This window comes from Pituophis catenifer, unplaced genomic scaffold (assembly GCF_029215685.1).
Source record: "Pituophis catenifer annectens isolate HBS135680 unplaced genomic scaffold, rPitCat1.0.hap2 SCAF_1, whole genome shotgun sequence".
NCBI classification, from domain to species: domain Eukaryota; kingdom Metazoa; phylum Chordata; class Lepidosauria; order Squamata; family Colubridae; genus Pituophis; species Pituophis catenifer.
In genome coordinates this window covers 243,802,099-243,822,608 of record NW_027256881.1, presented here as the reverse complement: position 1 = coordinate 243,822,608, position 20,510 = coordinate 243,802,099, and the positions used below count along the sequence as shown (strand labels likewise).

Sequence of the window (20,510 nt, the reverse complement as noted above, 5' to 3'; positions counted from 1 at the left end):
TCTGAAAGTTCTTCAGGTGTTTTTTTGTAAACTCCAAGGCTTTCATGTGTTTTGCACTGAGAAGAGTCTTCTGTCTGGTCATTCTGCCATAAAGTCAGGATCGGTGGAGGGCTGCAGTGATGGTTGTCCTTTTCAAACTCTGCCCCATCTCCACACAGTATCTCTGGAGGTCAGTCAGAGTGACCATTGGGTTCTTGGTCACCTCTCTTACTAAGGCCCTTCTTCCCCAATTGCTCAATTTGATCGGGTGACCAGATCTTGGAAGTGTGTCAAATTTCTTCCATTTGAGAATTATGGAGGCCACTGAGCTCTTAGGAACCTTCAGCGAAGCATAAATTTTATTATAGCCTTCCCCAGATCTGTGCCTTGCAATTATCCTGTCCCTGAGCTCTGCAGGCAGTTCCTTTGTCCTCATGGCTTTTGCTCTGCTACAGTATGCCTTGTCAGTTGTGAGGCCTTCTGTAGAGAGCTGTGTGCTTTTATAAATCATGTCCAATCAATTTAATTTACCACAGATCAACTCCAATCAAGGTATAGAAACATGCCAACAACGATCAAGAGAAATGAGAGGCCATCAGAGCTAAACTTCATGTGTTGTTGCAAAGGGTCTGAATAGTTATGCCAATGTGATATTTCAGTTTTTCTTTTTAATAAATTTACAGCCATTTTTAAACTTCTGTTTTCACTTTGTCATTATGGGGTACTGAGTGTAGATTAATGAGGAAAAAATGAATTTCAACAACTGTAAAATCAGACTGCAGCATAACAAAACTGACAAAAGAGAAGGGGGTCTGAATACTTTCTGAATGCACTATATATGAAAGTAGGCATCACTTAACGGAACTGGCTTAATAATTATAAACTACATCATGTGGTGAGGTGGGGTCATCATTAAAAAACACAAATGTGGCTCTTGAGTCCTTGAGACTGATATTTGTTGCTTCTTTCACTTTCATGATGTGCATGTAATGATATACAAAACGAACACGAAATCTCATTTTTCATTCAACTGAAATTTTCAGGACAAAAACCATATTTGTCTTTATTTTGATAAAAAGTTGCAAGGGTCACCAAGACAAAAGAGAATTACTTGAGGGTTGGCTGGGTGCTTCTAACCCCTGGACTGCGTGCTAATTTGCTTATTTGTAAAATAATTTATTGTCCAGATCCACAAGAAAAATTTACAAAGAATAACAAATCCACAAAGCCAATAAAATGACATCTACCCTAGTATTGACATCTGTTATGGGTCCTCTCTCTTAAGGAGATGCATCTAGTGGGGCCAAGAAGAGAAGCCTTCTCAGTAGTGGCTCCCTCCTTGTGGAACATTATCCCTGCAAAGATAAATTTGGCCCCAATTTTGATATTTTTTTTTGTAAGGCCCTGAAGATACGTTCTACCAATATGCTTGGGGACCCCAGAGTGATTTGGAACCCTTTAAGTGGCTGGTCTGATTTTTGTCATCAGGGGAATGAGTGTTTATTGGGGTTTGTGCTAGGGTTTTATCTTTGTAAGTCACCAGAGTCACCACGAGAATTGGGCAGTCATATAATTATTCAAACAAACAAAGGCAGCCCTTATACCATTATCACCCCTAAGCAGAACAAAAACATGTTTAAGTCCTTCTGGAAAATGAGGAAAAAACTGCCTAGGGTGGGCTAAGTTAAAATAGAAAGGCTGTCCTATATGCCATTATCCCTTTATCTCATGTACATTTTTCCAAACCTCACCCCATTTTAGACACAAACTAAGGATGCTCTCTTTTTCCCTTTTGAAGGAGAAAATCCCCTGAATCTAATACTATACACCCTCTAAAGGGCCTTATATTTGCTCCTACAGCCAATAATTTAACTGTTGATACCTGCTGGCCCTTTCTTCTTGTTCTTCTTTCCCTTCTTCCTTTGGTTCAGTTGCCTGAATGCTTCTGCTGCTTTTTGAAGCTTGGCCACGAACAGCTCAATGTCATCGAGGGTGCAATTCAGTACTTGCTGCAAACACACAAACGAGAGAACTTCAGACAAAGCCAACAGCCAGAAGCCATCCATGCTCACACGAACTTACTCTGCATCTCCCTGATTAAGAGTCAAAATGTTCACTGCAGCTTTAATCATGAGCAGTCAATGTGATCGGCAGGTACATTATGTTTTAAATAATCACCACTAGGAAATTGTGGGCCGCCTCCAGACCAGGTGGAGAGAAATGCTTGGACAAGGGCATCTTTCCCCGCTATGTTCTTATTTGCATCTCAAAAAAAAAAAACCCATTTCTTTTGGTAACACATGAACAATCAACAAATAGATTATACCATCAAGTGGTTACCTCATCTTCTCCCATATAACTTAAAAAAAAAATTACTATCACTAACCGTTTCTTTTTCAATCTTCTGTGCTAAAGCTGCACGAGACTCCTCATATTCCTGGGAGCTACTACTTCGTCGATCAGTCTCTGGCAAAATACAAAAAGCAAAGTACAATTAATCCTCAATTTACAACAGTTCCTTTAGTGACTGTTCAAACAATGGCACTGAAAAAAGTGAATTATGACTGTTTTACACACTTACAACCTTTGTAGCATCCTCATGATCATATGATCAAAATTCAGATGCTTGGCAACTGGTTCATATCTATGACCATTGCTGTGTCCCAAGGTCATGTGATCACCTTTTGCGACCTTCTGACAAGCAAAATCAATGGGGAAGCCAGATTCACTTAACAACCAGGTTACTAACTTATCAGCTGCAGTGATTCACTTAACAACTGAGGCATGAAAGGTCGTAAAATGGGGCAAAATTCATGTAACAAATGTCTCACTTAACAACAAAAATTTTGGGCTCAAACAAAAAGTTTGGGTCATAAATTGAGGACTACCTGTATTGTCAATGGAAAAAAAACAAAACAGAAGTGGAATTAAATTATTTGTTTAAAAACATTCCCTGTATCAAGCTACCCTATGAAGCTTTCTTTGACATGAATATTATGAATATACAGTAGATATATGGATTCTGTCAAAGGAAACAGAAGTAGTCGTTTGGGAACTAAATGTATTCATTAAAAACTTATAAGGTGGAAGCATCACATAGTTATTTATTTTATTGCTCTGGATATAATAATAATAATACATCTAAGAAAATTTGGCAGAGCTTTATCAGTTTGGCTGGTTCCAGACTCTGTTTTGCAGAAAGAGCTTTGCGGGCCTCATTGCCAAGGATTTGTCAGCTAAGAGCTGCAATGAAATTGTTCTTGCGCACAACTCTCCTAAACCTTTAAAATGTGTCCTTTTTTAGCCACCCCTGCAGCAAAACTGAATTTGACTTGTTTTCAAACAGACTTTTTCGAAAGAAAAGAATCAGAGTAACCAGATTTTGAAAGTAAATCCTGTGTGGGGCTAGCTATGTCTAGCACAGTCAGAATCCAGGTATTCTCATCTAACAAGCTCATCTGACACGCAGCAAGATCCATGAAATAATTACAAAGTATATCTTTAGAAACATTATGTTTTAAATCAACTTGCAACATACTAATATACATTGAGGTGTGAAGCTGGCTGATAGTCATAATTTTGGGATATATCTTTTGATAAACATGGATGATTAGTTATAATGCAAATGCATAACTTGCTATAAAAAGCATACACAAAGGCCATCTCTCTTTATCACTGGACATTATTCCTCTTTTGCAAAATTAAATTTTAAAATAGGATTCTAGTTCTCGGGATCAAACTATTGCTCTGTTAAGAAGTCCAAACAAAACGGTTTTCTATCCAGTAAGTTTAAAACAACTTAAACCTTCAATTAAACAAAATTTTCAGTGTCAAACTGACACAGTGGCTGGGGATGGCGGGTTATAGTTTCTTATGCTTGAGGGCATCAAGTCAGAAAAAGCTGCCATATATAAGAAAGGTTCCCTTCAAAGAAAAACTCTGTGTCAAGATTGAACAGCTTTGCTTCTTTCAAACCTAATACTTTTCAACTTGCCAATGAACTGGGGGGGAGGGAAGGGGGAAATAGAATGTTGAGAATGTGTGCGTGGATCGTGAGAGCCTAGCAAGGTCACTACCGCAGGTGCTTGAGAAAGACATGGGCCGTTCCCATAACAAAAGGATGTCTCATAATTGGACAGGGGTGGGGAGAAAGGGAAAATATTGTTTAACTAAGCAAGCATTTGTGCGGGAGCATCAGAGTTGGTTTTGATTCTTTAGTACCAAAATGGTGTAGCCAATAAAATTGTACTTTGGGGAATTCAAAGCTCCTGAGAGTGTTTCTTTGTTTTGGATTCACTAAAACTCTCAAATTTTGTACATTTTGCCTCTCGGAAGAAAATCAGCAGGTGAAGCTTTCCTCTGCATTCTATCACCAGATTGGCTAAAAGTTTATCTCTTAGTGTGCTATCCATCATGCAATTATAAAGTTGCATCAAGCTCCTATTAATTAAAAAAGGCAGTGGCTCTGTTCTGGTCCTTCTGGTTTCTTCAGTAGGAAATCTGCATGTCCACCCATTTTGCATAAATTGCTGTAAAGTAGCAGACAGGTTAACATCCCTTATTTCTTCTTGCAATGCTTGTGCTCTTGATGGAGCTACAGCACCCTTTTTCCTTTGGGTTGCTGCTAATTCACATGGCAAAAATCTCTGCTATCCTTTGAAAAAACCCCAGCAAATGCAGGGAGGGGTTCTTTTGCTGTAATCAGTCCCATTATCCACTGCTTCCTCACTGGGGCAAATAGGTTCTTGTGCTGTTCCCCAGAAGGAGGCAATGGATTAGAGGAGAAAAAGAAACTTAGGACTTTGTGATTGCTGGAAGAACTAATGACCAGAGAGGGGGAGTCCCTGGACAAACACCAGGAAATGTTAGAAAACTAGTATCAGTTAATCAGTAGCTAGTACCAGCTGGAAGTGCGCACAAGGTTTGTGAGAGGGAAAATAGACTCTATATCGAGTGGGTAGCTCTAGATTCAGCAATAGATTTCTGGTTGATTTGTAACAGTCTGGCAAGAATCTCTAATTCTTTATTGTTTAACAGCAACAGCACCAAAGACTCCTACCTCACCTCTGTTATGACCAGCAAGAATCAGATCAATTATGATGGCCTTTCTATCTTTGTACATATACAGTTTTGCATGAGGTTCTAATAAAGACCAAGGATTCTACTAAAAAACAAAAATGTCACGAAGTTGAAGGCTGCCTTCCCCATCTATTGACGCAAAAACCACCTGCCATCACCTTCTTTAATCTGTTATTCTCTGGGACTACTGCTCCCAGAACTGAAGAGATTCTGAAGAGGTTGAAGGAGGAAGCTCTAGTACAGCAAAAACACCTAGGCATAATTCTGGCTGTTCAAAGGCTGAGGAGAATGGGATTTAAGCATGCTGTGTTTTAATTAAGGCCGATCGATTTAATTTATTTTAGTTATTTTAACTTTTATATTATATATATCTTAATTCCGGCTGTTCACTGCCCTGAGTCCTTCGGGAGAAGGGCAGTATATAAATTTAAATAAATAAATACATAGATAAATAAAATAAATAATTATCACATGGAAATATTCATGAATGCCTTGTTTTCTTGGGCCTTTAAGACATGCACATGAGTGACAAGGATGAGATGGCCTTGATTTTCCATTGATCATGTTAGTGTGGCAATGAAGGCTCCTGCAAATGCTGGCAGAACTGGGCCTTCAAGTGCAGGTGCTGACATATTCACGGATGTGGTGGAATGTAGTCTAGATTCCCAGGAGGGAGGGGCTGCATCCTAGAGGGAAATAAGACAGCCAAGCATGGAAAGTTTCCTTGGAAGAAAAAGAGTTAAGAAGATTCCTCCCTAGCACTTCTCATAGTGATGCAAACATTGCTTTATTTTGACAAGATTTCTGTCTATAGCTGAGGAACAATAAAGGAAACTACAGAGAAATAATTCTACTTGTCTTTTTTTGTTCTTGGGGCCTGATAAGAGTACTGACAATTCCTATACCTGGCTGGGACGGAGGGACCACACGATTCTGGTTGTTTTTTCGGAAGCCTCTGTTTTCATCCTGGAAAGGGATGGGCGCAGGCCCTTGAGGTGGGGGAAGGATGGATTGCCTCTGTTTGATCTTCTCTTGGTTCACCCTGCAGAAGGAAAATAGGAATGGTTTTGATAACTAAAAGATGTACTGTTCACTCAAATAGCAGACACAGAGCAAATGAATTTAAACCCGTGTTGATTAATTTGGAATTTATTGGACTAAGAGCAATATTTAATTATGGAGGGGAGGAGTACAAAACATTTCATATAGACTTCAATTATGGGTGATCTAACAATGCAAAGCCTTTCATTTACATCCGTTGTACAGATTAAGCTGATCTGCATATGTTGGTCACTGTAGAAATCCTACTAAATTCAGCTAGATTTAATGCTAAATAAACAAGTGTGCATAAAATCACCATTCTATTTTGCTTCTCTCAGCAAGCAAGGAGTCAGTAGAGGTATCAGACCAGACCCACAACTGACTGTTGAACATTTTCTTCAGACACCTTTTTGATTTCTAAAATTCTATGGGCACATCAACATACTTGCTCCATTGCCAGAGTGGACATTTTTATCCTCCCTCTATCCAGGGCTAGTACTTTTGTTTTTATGTTGTATTTATTATTGTGACTTTTATATTTTTATCTGTTTTTGTTGGCTGTTTTGTTTATTGTAGTACATCCTCCCTTTGGGACGATATGAAGAGCTACATAAATTTGATAAATAAATACGTTAATGATTATCTCTGATTTATGTGCAATTTGTAAACCTGATCAGTTCTTTCACAACTTGTGCTTTTTTTTTTTCTGCTTGCAAAGCGTCATGAAATGTACATAGCAACTCTATGGATAATAGAGACTGATGTGGATAAATGAATGTTTCTTTAATGACCAAGCCTTCCGGGTGCTGGGAAAAAGCAAACCAGTGGGCATCATAAGGCCTAAGTCCAATTGATGAGAACTTTCAGGTAAAATTTTCATAGAAACGGGACACAAGGGTTTTGTACAAATTCAAAATCAGTTCCAGATTTATCTTATTGATTTTTATCCCACCTTTATTATTTCTATAAATAACTCAAGGCAGCAAACATTCCTAATATTCCTTCCTTCTCTATTTCCCCCACAACAATAACTCTGTGGGGTGGGTGGTGCTGAGAGAGAGTGTGACTGGCCTAAGGTCACTCAGCTGGCTTTCAGGCCTGAGGTTGAACTAAAACCCACAGACTCTGGTTTCTAGTCTGGTGCCTTAACCACCAGACCAAACTGGTTCACAACTCTGTCTGATCTGATAGCATCAGCTGGTTTGGGGAGCTGAGTCAATTTATTTCTAGCTCCGTGGTAGTTTACTTGAAGCCAGAGCATAGGTGATTTGTTTCCCCCTGAACTTGTGGCTCTGCAGAGTTTGTGGCTGATTTCATTTTCACTGATGAAAAGAAATGCATCATCTTGTCTTCTGGAACCAAAATGGCCACTGTTCTTTCCCATCAATTCACCTACCATACCGTTTACCTTCCTAATACTTGCCTTGTTCGCAATAATTGTCTACAAGCATTGCACTGCAGTTAATATGTAATCAAGATTACAAGTAGGAGGATAAAATGCCTGATTATAAAGTTGCTGACATATTAGCATTTCACCATCATGTTAAAAAAAGCAAGGGCCTTTTAAATGTGCAAAAGATGTCAGCTGTGGAACCAGTTAAGTATCTCCTGAAAGCAGCTGCTTTCACATGTCTATTAAAAAGGCTGAATAAATGGACATATCAGGTACTGAAAAGGTAGTACTGATTTCTTTTATTTCCCTTTTATATGAAGTGGGGAAGAGGGGATTCAGTTACCCCAGTGCAACAACTGTTCCAGACAAGGCTCCGGCTGGATAGTGTCCTTTGGTCAATTGGAAGGGAGATGGATGAACATGGAAGGACTCATATTATTGGTAAAGAATCCCCAAATTTTGAGGTTCAAATTATTTTCATGGGAATTGAAGGTAGTATGCAACTATCTCTAATCCTATCGACTTTATAATATTTTTTTTCATTAACAAATGCATTAAGCAGGGCTCCATCTCTGCCCTATTAAGTTCCAGCAAGATATATTTAGGCACTTGCACAAAGCCACTGCTTTCAATTCCCAGTCCTAGAAACTGATTCACAATGACCTGCAATTATTCTCCAGCTGATGAAAAAAAATCCTAAATAATGAAATTTAGTTGGAATGATTTCTGAACAATTGTGCTGAAATGTGATAGCATTAAGAGGTGAATTTTCACTTGTGTTTTAGGCTATTTCCTCTGTTACTGAAACCTGTCTGAAACACTCTCATCCAATTCTTTATTCATTAGATTTGGGTTTCAGAATGTCTTCCTGAGAGAAAGAGCAACTCTGCTGCCAGAGATAATTCTTTCCTCCATCTTCATGGAATACGGGTAAAATTCCTCAAAGTTTTGCTACTCCAAGTGAGCTTCCACCGCCCATTTTCAAATGGCAACAACTCAAACTTGGAAAGGAAACTTCCAACCCCTGTAGTCCAAGAAATGCATTTTCCTGGGCTCCCTGCTACAGTTTGTCCATATACAGAAGCCACTTACTTGAGGGTCTGAGGTCGTATCTTCCTTCCAAACTTATGGTCAGCAAGTGCACTTTCTATGTCCTCATGAACCATCTCTGCCTAAAACACAGAATCAGAAATAGATTGGGGAAGGAAAGATGCAATGGAAAAATGCACGCAGCCTGTCTGATAGACAGCATTAATTGACTGCCCTAAATCTACATTTTATTGATGATGTATGCCTTCGCTTTAAAAACAAAATGTGTAAAAGGGAAACATACAGGCACAGGGCATCAAGGAAATATTTCATGGGGCTATGAGGATTGCTAGCAGCAGAATTTAAACAGAGAGGTTATTCAGATTTGAAGCAAAGGTTCCCTTCAATCCTCAAGTAAAGCTAATTTCTAGAAAGCTTTAAACTTTCAAAATGCAGCCAACAAATATATTGCTATATGAATCATGGAGGGTGTTTTCCTGCTCTGTAAACACATCCTCTTTTAAGGGAGCTCTGCAAAACCCACCTATTTCTGAAAACAGTCTCTTGTTTGCATTTGTTTTGGCAGAGGTGGGCTTCAGTGTGGAGCTTCTGCTGACATGGAACTCTTGGTAGGGCTTTATCCTCCCTTCTCCAAGCCATGAGATAATTTGGAAACTTTAAATATTCGTGCCACAGGATTGCCCCTCTCTAGGTCCCTTCTCTGAAATCTTGCCATCTAGTTGGACCAGGGATGTGTGCTTTTTCCATAGCTGTCCCTATCTTGTGGGATGGCCTTCCCGCAGCAATCTGAAAGGCTCCATCCTTTTAGTCTTCTGGATGGTCATCCAGACCTGGCTTTTTATGCAGGTACTGGGCTAGTGTGAAACTGTTTCTTGGTACTTGTTTTGGGTGGGTTGTTGGGGCATCCCAAGGGAATGACCAAGGCACCATGTTAAGGTGTGTTTTATGGTTTTTATAGATCAGGATTTAATTACTGTTGTGAGCTGCCCAGGGTTGTGTTTTAAGATGGACAGCCATATAAATCTTAAAAAATAATAAAATAAAATAAAATAAAAATAATAAAATAAAATTTAAAAATGAGGGCTCTTCTCTATAACTCTAAAATGTAGGCCAACCTTGCACTTGGGGGATTGGTTGGGACTGTAACTCTAGTACAGGGGTCCTCAAACTACAGCCTGTGGGCCGGATATGGCCTGCTGCAGCCATTAATCCAGCCCACGCGCGACCATGAGCCTGCCCTGTCTACATCACCCTACCTACCTGGCGGCCCCCACCTGTCTTCTAGAGGCCAAGGAGGCCAAAAACGGGCCTGTTTTTTGCCTCCCCAGCCTCCAGTGAGAGAGAGGGAGCGATGGAGGTAGGGAGACACACACACAAGCAGAAGTCCCTCAACCCCCAAGGCAGCTACATCCCTTCACTAACCTGCTTTCCATCCCCAGGAGCATAACAAATTGAAGTTTAAATTGTGGTATTGTTTAATGGTCCGGCCCCCCAACAGTCCGAGGGACTGTGAATTGGCCCTCTGTTTAAAAAGTTTGAGGACCCCTGCTCTAGTGAGTCCAAGTTCTCATAACCTCATTTGGCTCCCTCTTCAATAAGGACTGAAGAACTGCCGTTTACCTCCACTTCATCACAATTAAAGAAGTGAATGTCAGGTTTGTGTTGTTCAGAGTCTTGACACACCAACAGAAGGATGGAGGGATATCGCATCTGATTCAGCACAGTCTGGCAGTGCTGGACTGTTGGCAGAAGGAAGTCTTCGAGCTCTTCCTGAAAAGCAAACACCAAAGAGAATGTGGTTCAAATATACTGGTACATAAAGGGATGTTCAGCTAGAGGCTGCATTTGCACATTGAAATGTCTGTTTGCAAAAGGAGACCATGAACATAGGAGCATTTGAGTTGCCCTTAGGAGTTTAAATCCATTAGCAGCCACATTCTCAACATCAGAGTGGCAACACTATTAACTGACGCACATTATTCAGCAGGGACTGAAAGAAAGAGAGCATAACTCTTGGTACTTGCGATAAATTGGGACATGCTGAAAAAAAACCTGATGAACTGATAACTTTTTTGTAATGATCTGTTTATATCTTGCCTTAATAATGGATTCTCTCAGATGCCAACCGGAAAAATTATCCATAACGCCTCAAAAGTGTAGTTCTTTCAGTTTATATATTTAACTAAGAGCTGATTGTGAGCATTATTTATTCAAATAAAATCGTTCCGGGCTTTCTAAAAGGTGGGCATGGCTCTTTGTATTTAGTTTAACTTGATAGAAGTTCGGTATTTTATTCTGAGCATTACCTTAGAGCAGTGTTTCTCAACCTTGGCCGCTGGACGATGTGTGGACTTCAACTCTCAGAATTCTGGAAGTTGAAGTCCACACATCGTCCAGCGGCCAAGGTTGAGAAACACTGCGTTAGAGTTTCTTTATTTCTTATTTGGAAAATAAAGTTAAAGACCACTTTTTATTGTGGAAATTAGCTTCATTCACACATCATATCAAGTACCATACAGGTAGCCCTCGACTTACAACAGTTCATTTAGTGACCGTTCGAAGTTACAGCCCTGAAAATAGTGGCTTACAACCATTTTTCACACTTATGACCATTGCAGTATCCCAAGGGTCATGTGATTTACATTCAGATGCTTGATAATTGACTCATATTTATGACGGTTGCAAAGTTCAGGAGTCATTTTGCGACCGTCTGACAAGCAAAGTCAATGGGAAAGCCAGATTCACTTAACAATCATATTACTAAATTAACCACTGCGGTGATTCACTTAACCAATGTGGCAAGAAAAGTCGTAAAATGGGGCAAAACTCACTTAACAAATTTCTCACTTAGCAACACAAATTCTGAGCTCAGTTTTGGTGGTAAGTCGAGGACTACCTCGACTTTACCAAAGCTAGATTAGTTTGTAGCAAGATAATCATGTTTTTTTTTAATCTGCTCCAAGCTTCTTTTCCTGTCATTTTAGTTAGGGTTAGAAGCATGACCAGAATACAAAAACGAATCGTGGTGATCCAGCAGATCACAAATAAACCATGCTTCCTCACTCATATATCATGTAAACCACAACCACAATTGACAAGATAGTTATTTATTATCCCCCAAGAAAAGATGGTTTATTTACCTGTCTTGCTTGCACATAATGCTAACCCAGGAACAAATCAATAACTCTGTGGCTCATTGCAATGAGGGAGCCCAGACTTTTATCATTTTGATGCCCTCCAAATACATTATCTCATTAGATCCATCCATTATATGGGAATTGTGGTCCAACCAATTTGGAGGGTGCTAGATCAGGGGAGGCTGCCTTGTGTTATTAGGTTTCTAACATTTACCAGCACAGCTCCTGACCTAATCTATCAAGACCATTTATTCTAATTGAAATGTAAACAACCTCTCTTGTCCATCACCCAATGCTTTGGCAGAACAGAAAGCATTTCCGTTAATATGCAATTCATCCCTCTGCTCAGTCATCTTGATTAGATCAGTCATATCCCTGCTGGAATACAGGCACACAGACAACAAGGTGCTTGCTATGCACGTAGGCGGAAGAAATCGGGCAGACTTTTGACTTTTTGTTGTGGTTGGTCTGAGCATGAATTCCATCCAGTTTAATATTCTTAGAAAAGCCTGCGGCAATTCATCAACCCATTGAGAAATAATATGCAATACCTTTATGTAAATCTTAATCTTTCTAATGTATGTTTAGCAACTTGCCTCACCATCACCCTCCAAAAAGAGGTTTTTGCTGCTCACCTGAGTTCCACAATCCAACAGTCGAATCGATTTGTCATTCACCTGCAGCAGCATTTCTTGGGCCCAGATCTTCTCTTTGGAGCTCAGCTGTTTGAGCTTCCTGATGGCATCTTCCACTGTTACGATGGCCTCGCTTTTATCCATGATGAAGGTAGCCAGGTGCTGGAAAGTGGGGGGGGGAGGGAGGGAAACGCCGCAAAAGGTCAAACAGGGATGATTAACAATTTAACTCCAGAGTTTGATTGTATTCATTGAGTACACACGTGTTCATAGAGACAACTAACTCTAGTTTCTACTAGAAACTTTGTCAATTATTTTATTTATTAGGGTTTTTTTTTTTATCCCATCTTTCTTACTTTAGAGATAAGTCAAAATGGCGAACATGCCTAATACTCCTTCCTCCTCCTATTTTCCTGACAAGAACAACCCTGTGAGGGGGTTTGGGCCAGAAGAGAGCGATTGGCCCAAGGTCATCCAACTGGCTTTCATGCCTTAGACAAGGTTTTAGACCAGGTGTCTTTTTTTTTTAATTTTAAAAACAAACTTTATTAAGTTTAAAAATATTAAAAAACAAAAATATACAAATTTTTCTCAATCATAAAATTACATATACAATACACAACACCACAAACAAACTAAATATATGTAATTATATGTACACACATATATAAACAGTGACTTATTACCTATTCTATCTACCTGACGGTGTTTATTTATTACATTTGATTTTTCCTGAATTTTGTCTTTACCCTTTTTTCTTTTGATTTATCCACTTGTACCATCTATTCCATACTTTAAAATATTTTGAGTCTTCCTTGTCTTTTATTTCTAAGGTTAGTTTATCCATTTCTGCACATGCATAAATTTTTTGAATTACCTCCTGATCCGTTGGCAAACAATCTGTTTTTCTATCCTGGTGCCTTAACACTAAACCAAACTGGCTCTCTGATTTTGGCTTTCCCCCAATTCTATGGTGCAAATACTGCCAGTGTATAAAAGAAACCACTGCTATAGATTTGATGGTTTTGTTTATCAGCAGTCTCTCAAATCTTACTTTATAGAAGATAATTTGCAAAAGAGCTATGTGAACTAACAAGGACCTGCAGCCAAATTCTAGGTCTTGTTTTGAAGAACTGTTAAGTCCTATCAGGGGTGAAATGCTCCCGGTTCGGACCAGATCGCCCAATCCGGTAGTGGGTGGTTCGGAGAACCGGTAGCAAAAATCCCTGTGCCCCTCCCACATGACCAGTTGAGCCGCGCGATCATCAGAGGCTGTTTTTTTAACTTTTAAAAGCATTTTTTCTACAACCTCTTCAGCCGAAAAAAATGCTTTTAAAAGTAAAAAAAAAAAGCCTCTGATGATCGTGCGGCTCAGCTGGGATCATCAGAGGCTTTTAAAAGCATTTTTTCTACAACCTCTTCGGCCAAAGAGGCTGTAGGGAAAAAAATGCCTTTAAAAGCCTCTGGCAATCCCAGCTGAGTTGCCTGATCATCAGAGACTTTTAAAAGAATTTTTTTCTGCAACCTCTTCGGCCGAAGAGGTTGTAGAAAAAAATGCTTTTAAAAGTTAAAAAAAAAAAAAGGTGGCCACACCCACCCAGTCACATTACCGCCCCCCCCCCACCAAGCCATGCCCACAGAACCGGTAGTAACAAATTTTAGATTTCACCCCTGAGTCCTATGAATTTAAACACACGTGGCAGCCCTTAGTTAGTTCTTTCTCTTTACTGCAGAGTCATTTATACTGAGACCACAGTAAGGCATTCAGCTTTCTGCAAGCAATTAAAAAATAAAAACAAAACCGAACAAACAGCCAGGCATGATTGGACTTGTAATAATTCCACCTCAGCTCAAAACTTGTTGCCCTAGTTTGAAAGGGGAAAAGCCCTCCTTGGCTCCACACACTCCAACAGTTTGCTTTCTAGATGTGAGGATTTGCATACATGAGCTATTTTTGTGCAGGCCCTACTGATGATAATGCCAGGAGCAAGAACATTGTTATCAAACAGTGCAACAAAACACACAGGAAAGGGGGCCTTTTGTTAATCTCCATCTGCCTGCTGTTGTTGGCTGATGAAAAGAAGCTGTTCTTCCTTGGCTCAGGAAACATCAACACAATGCTACCACTATGGCTTTATCATCCAGCAGAGGGAAGTGTAAAAGACCCTTCAAAATTACATTAATCCGTTCTCCTAGGAAACTCAATTAAGACCACAGTGCTCCCTGTGAAAAGGCCAGCTTCTTGGATTAGAGGTTTGCCCATTGTGGACCTTCTTACGCTGGTTCTGCACTTGACCTCCTTCTCCTCATAATCCAGCAAGCAAAACACACATTCGCTTAATTTTGCACTATGCTGACTCGACAAAGTTCCGGATAAAGTTATTTATCCTGCAACTGCTCTGCTCTGAGGAGGGAATTTGATAGCAAGTCCTGACTATTTGCATCCCAGCTGTGTTCCCCACTTTTCTAAAAAGGAGACCATCTCTTAAGGAAAAACAAAAGAGCTGCAGAAAATCTTACAGAGAAAAAAGTATAACAGCGCTACTTTTAGGGGCTCCGTCACTGGAGGTTTTTAAGAAGAGACTGGACAGGCACTTGTCTGATATGCTTGAGGAGGAGGCTGAACTAGAAGACCTCCAAGATCCTGATCCTGATCCTGATCCTTATGCTATGCTATGCTATGCTATGCTATGCTATGCTATGCTATGCTATGCTATGCTATGCTATGCTATGCTATGCTATCCTATCCTATCCTATCCTATCCTATCCTATCCTATCCTATCCTATCCTATCTTTGGACAATACTTTCTACTGCCAGGGTAGTTGAAATCCTCATTCATACTTGCTGAATTCTGTCCCTCTGAAAAGGAACTATAAGATTTTTCCTGGGAGGTTGAAAACCTTTTTAGTTTCCTCAATCTCTTTCTAAAGCAAAGCCAAGAAACCAAGTTGGTTAATAAGTTTGAGCCATGTTTGCAACTGGAGAAGTGATAAAAGACATAGCAGCATTTTCCCCTTTAATTCCTTCATTGCTGCAAAGAATCTATTCCCACTGAGGCTTTGCAACAGAGAAAATGCTAGAATGGCACTTCAACTGGTAGAGCATCAGAGAGAGCTGGACCTTTACTCTGGTAATAACATGGGCATTTTGGTAGCCCTTGGACGAATGATTTGCAAGCATCAAAATTACTGCTAGGCTTCCAGGCAGGAAATGTTCTAGTACAGTGCTTCTCAAATTTGGCAACCTTAAATTCTGTGGACTTCAACTCCCAGCATTCCCCAGCCAGCACGCAACAATTTTTTTTGCTAAGAACAAAAAAGACCTTGGTTTAGAATTCTAGAAATAATATCTGTATTGATAGGTATGAAGCCATACTAATCAAGAGAAATCTACTTATGAGAACTTGGTGTACTGGCAATCATATTTTATTTGATTAGCGTTCAGGATGAAAGCTCACTTCGTGCCTGAACAAACATGATAAGGAGAGACATATTTTGGTTACTGAAAGAGCAAAGGCATCACTCCTGTGGAAATGCTTACAATCATCTTATTGCTTATTTTCAAAAGGAATCACCAGAATTTAAGTCATATATACAGTTTCAACTCCAGCCTTCTGAGAGCTCAAATACATTAAATATGCCACAAATGAAGGTTTGCTTATTTTAGACAATGGTGCATTTGAATATATAATCCCAGCCTTTTATAGGAAGCCCAGAGCAAGCATGCAGTCAGAACAAACATGCAACGGGGAAGCAGGATTCCTCATACTGTCCCTCCATTCTTCCATCCACTGAATGAACCAAGGCTACACCAGCAGCAGGGAATCTGGCTTCTGGCCTGTTGGGACCAGCAGAGCTTGTACCTCCAGCCCAATACTTTCCTTTGTCTCCCCATTAGGAGCAATTCTCTTTTACAAAGGCACCAACAGAAGTTTTTTTTAAATTTAATTTTAAAAAGCCTCACTGGTACACTGGGAACATAGGTGGCATGGGAAAAACCTAGCTTTTCCCTTTTTAAAGAACTGATTTCAACCAGGTAACTATCCCCCCACCCCACCCCCAGTAATCTTGGAAAAAAAGAGGGGAAAATTAAGCAAATGGAAGGATTTCCCAATTCTGTTGCTTGCTCACAGTGAACCTGCTAAACTGCTCGGGCTACATTATTAGTGTTAACTTTGAAGAAATTGTTTATTTTATTAGATTTATTAGCTGACTATTTCCCTCCTGTGACTTATTTCTGTTGTATTGGTAGTTGTGCAAAGAGATTGCACATTGACTCAGTTCCCTTACCTATTGCTAAATAATTTCCGACTCACCTGGACATGGTATTGAGATGTTTCGTGCATTATGACGTTTGAGTTGGAGTATTTCTTCCTTTGTTCTGTGGGAGGAAAAAATGTAGTGTAAGAAAATAGATATACTGAAATACTAGAATTAGTAGAAACTTGTTATTTGTTTCCTGCAACATATATATGTATGATATATGATGTCTTTGTATACCTGCATGCTGTAAATATTTGTTTCCTGGAACACATACATATATTATGCCTTTGAAGCTGTATCACAAATATGCCACACTGACTAACTTCCTGGAACAAACATATACTGTTATTGCGGTCTATAAAGTATCTGGCATTTGTCAAAACATATGTTCCACCTTTTGATCAGAGCCTTATCTCTGTATCTGTATCTTGAGTGCCCTTCACCCCAGGGGGCTAAATAGCCAAGTGTGAACACAAAGAAGATGATCAGGAAAAGATAACGCTAATGGTGCTAATCTAGAGGCTCTACCCTGTTCCAGGGGGATACACAAATCAAAGATGCCAGAATTGGAGGTTTATGACCTTCCTAAACAATATAAAAGGGATTCACATTCCCTCTCGTTTATAGTTCTTCCCTGCATGTATCTTGTATGTGTTTGGAACAGCTAAGATTAAAGATTAAATGCTATGTTATTCAAGCCTCTGTTTAAGTTTCTTGTTTGACATTTATGAGCTTAAAGGTATTATTATTGGACCTTACAGTAGGATAACAATCGCTCTAACACTTGGCTAGCTTTTTCTTCCAAAAATGTATTCCTTTTTTTCCCTTTCAGGATAGCTTATTTATTATTGATAGTTTTATTTAATTGGTTTATAGAAGGTTTTACACACCATTCTATTGGAATAACAGCAACGTTCTAGCATGCATGGGTATTATTTAGTTAAGTAAGTCCCAAAGTAGATATTTTCTTGGCAAACACACAGTCCGACTTCTTCATTATTCAGAGAGAAAGTGAGGCCATAATTCAGTGTCAGTCTTTCCTCCTGATACAGTTTCCCCATACTTAGTGCTCATAGATATGGTTAGATGTAACTCCCACATCGCTTCTGTTGAAGGTTATCCTTCAACAGATAACCATCACACTTTGACAGCAGACATTCAGTACGGGAATATTGGTTGGGGAATTCTAAGAATTGAAGTTCAAAGATCAGACACCAATGAACTTTAAAAATTTCTATATGAGGTTTTTGGAGATGAAATGAGAGGGCAGGGCAGGGCAGGGCAGGGCAGGGCAGGGCAGAGGAGAGGAGAGGAGAGGAGAGGAGAGGAGAGGAGAGGAGAGGAGAGGAACATACATATCTGGAAGGCAAATTGAGCTTTGATTTCAAGTCAAAAAGATTCTACTGGCCAATGCTGCATATAAAAAAAAAAGATCAACCATCCACAACTGTTCATTTATTTATTATTTAAAAACTGCCATTGAACCATAAGAAACCCCAGAACATTACAGATAATGCAAATACCATTTGAATATTATATAACAATAAAATTACAAATTATATAGCATTAAACACATTTTCCATCTATTAATCAACCAACCAATTAATTTTTTTTAAAAAAATGTTTTTTTAAATACCTGGAGAAAAAGAAACATTGTCATTTGGTGTCATATAAAAGCAAAGTCGTTGCTCACCCCATCTTCTTAGAAAGGGCATTTAAAAGTTGTGGCAGCATCACAAAGATGTATTATGGAATTGCATTATATAAGTACTTGTCAGAGATGCTTTTGGGAATAGGGCTTTCTTTGAAAAAACTAATAAACAAGTGGGATTATACAACAAGAGGTTTTTCTAATATTTCAGCTCCAGTCCATTTTAGGACTTTACAGGTTGAATTAGAAAGATTCTGTTAATGTAGCTTTATATTAACAGTAGAATTAGTTCATCTGATCAAGTTTCTGGTCTGGTCTACTTGGGAAGGCTGATATCAATCCTGCCATCTCTTTTACACCCAGAGAAGTTAAGGAGGTTCCTTTCAGAGTCTCTTTCTTTACTCATTATGCAACTGTGTGCTATGCCCTCTCTTATCTGATTGTTCCCTAGGCAGCATCTCTCTCCTACACACACACACACACACACACACACAGAGAGAGAGAGAGAGAGAGAGAGAGAGAGAGAGAGAGAGACTACACTACACCCAAAGTCATTCCCACATATCATTAAAATTCTTCATTTCCAGTGATATGAAAATTATACTTCTATTGATGCAGCCTAAAAGGCAATCACTTTTTTTTTGTAGTCACATTTTTAAAAAAGAGAATGGACAACTATTTCTGTGAAAGGGTTTTCAAATCTCCTGGTTGGGCAGGTGATTGGACTAAAAGACCTCCAAGGTCGCTTCCAACTCTGTTATTCTGTTACTCTTCTGACTCATTCTCAGTTTTTAATCACTACTATTCCAAAATCTTTTTTCATTATTACAATTAGCATCTCAGATGTATAACTCTGTGATTTATATTTGTTTTGTAAACAAAGAACTTCGCATTTGCCTCTGTTAGGTGTCATTCCATTATTTTTGCAGAAAAGACACTAGATGTGAAAAAGTTTGCTTAAGAAATAACTCGCAGCTTCCTGCTAAAAAATAATCAGGTTAACTGCCTCCCTTGGGTCATTTCCACACTGTTTTTATTTTTTAGTTTCAAAAGGAGCCTGACCAAATGTCGCTTTCACTGCTCTTGATTTGAATATTGATGCCCAGTAATATTTTCTTCTAACTGATCAATACCAGAGTGCAAAAACCTGGCATTGAAGCATTCCCTGTCTCTATTTGAAGTTCATGTGTCAATTTTTCTGCTCAATAATTTGTTCTATCTCTTGTATATATTATATATGCATAAATAGAAGATAGAAGATAGAATATTTTATTGGCCAAATGTGATTAGATCCACAAGGAATTTGTCTCCTGACTGAGAGCAGAAGCTCTCAGTGTACATGCAAAACAGCGAAATAATCAGAATCATAATAACAAATTAATAATAATCATAATAATGGTATCAATAAGAGAAGGTGGTGGAACAGATGAGAAAAAAAAATAATATAGCCATACTACATGAGTAAATATACCTATACATAAGATAATACTGTGGGAATTAGATGTTCAGCAGAGTGAAGGCACTCTGTGTCTAGTAGGCATGCAATGCCCTGTAGCGGCTTCCCGGGGAAAGGGTTCAAACAGTTTATGTCCAGGATACGAGGGATCTATAGCAATTTTAATATAGGTAATAGAAAGATTTGTGAAGTACAATGATTGGGCCATAACAGAAGGAAAACAAGAGCAGGGGATATTCTCATTCTTTCTTAGGATTTCTATTTTCTAACACAGATGAGAAAAAAATAAGGAATAGCAAATGTTTCTCTTATTGTTCTGAAGAGCTTTCTGCTTTAGCAATAGCAATAGACTTAGACTTATATACTGCTTTACAGTGCTTTATAGCCCTCTCTAAACGGTTTACAGACTCAGCATATTGCCCCCAACCATTTGGGTCCTCATTTTACCCTCCTGGAAGGATGGAAGGCTGAGTCAACTTTGAGCCTGGTGAAATTTGAACTGCCAGATTGCAGGCAGGCAGACAGGCAGAAGTAGCCTGCAGTACTGCACTCTAACCATTGCGCCACCGCAGTTTATGCTTTCTTGCTTTCTCCAAAATACATCATAAATAGAAACTCTGGGGGAAAAATAAACATGTTCCTAGGCATCCTACTTGCCAGATGGCCTGGGATACCCTTGTCCTGACAAACTTGAAGAGATTCATAGATGTCTGCGTTAGAAATCTACTTGGCAATGATTATACAAATTTGCAAATAAGATGTTGTTTAGTCGTCTGTGTTGAATAATAGACAGCCAGATGACCAGACTGGAGATATTTACAACATT

General features: G+C 39.1%; 1 protein-coding gene across 1 annotated transcript in view; it reads right to left on the bottom strand.

The window, feature by feature from the left end:
- The window catches only part of EPS8L2 (EPS8 signaling adaptor L2), a 106,459-nt gene that overhangs the window by 27,761 nt on the left and 58,188 nt on the right, over positions 1-20,510 (bottom strand). The window contains exons 4-10 of the mRNA XM_070932698.1: positions 16,631-16,695; positions 12,315-12,476; positions 10,163-10,312; positions 8,585-8,664; positions 5,964-6,100; positions 2,366-2,445; positions 1,862-1,988 (exon numbers count right to left, since the gene is read on the bottom strand). Coding sequence (XP_070788799.1) covers positions 1,862-1,988; positions 2,366-2,445; positions 5,964-6,100; positions 8,585-8,664; positions 10,163-10,312; positions 12,315-12,476; positions 16,631-16,695 — 801 coding nt within the window. The remainder of the gene's footprint in view (positions 1-1,861; positions 1,989-2,365; positions 2,446-5,963; positions 6,101-8,584; positions 8,665-10,162; positions 10,313-12,314; positions 12,477-16,630; positions 16,696-20,510) is intronic.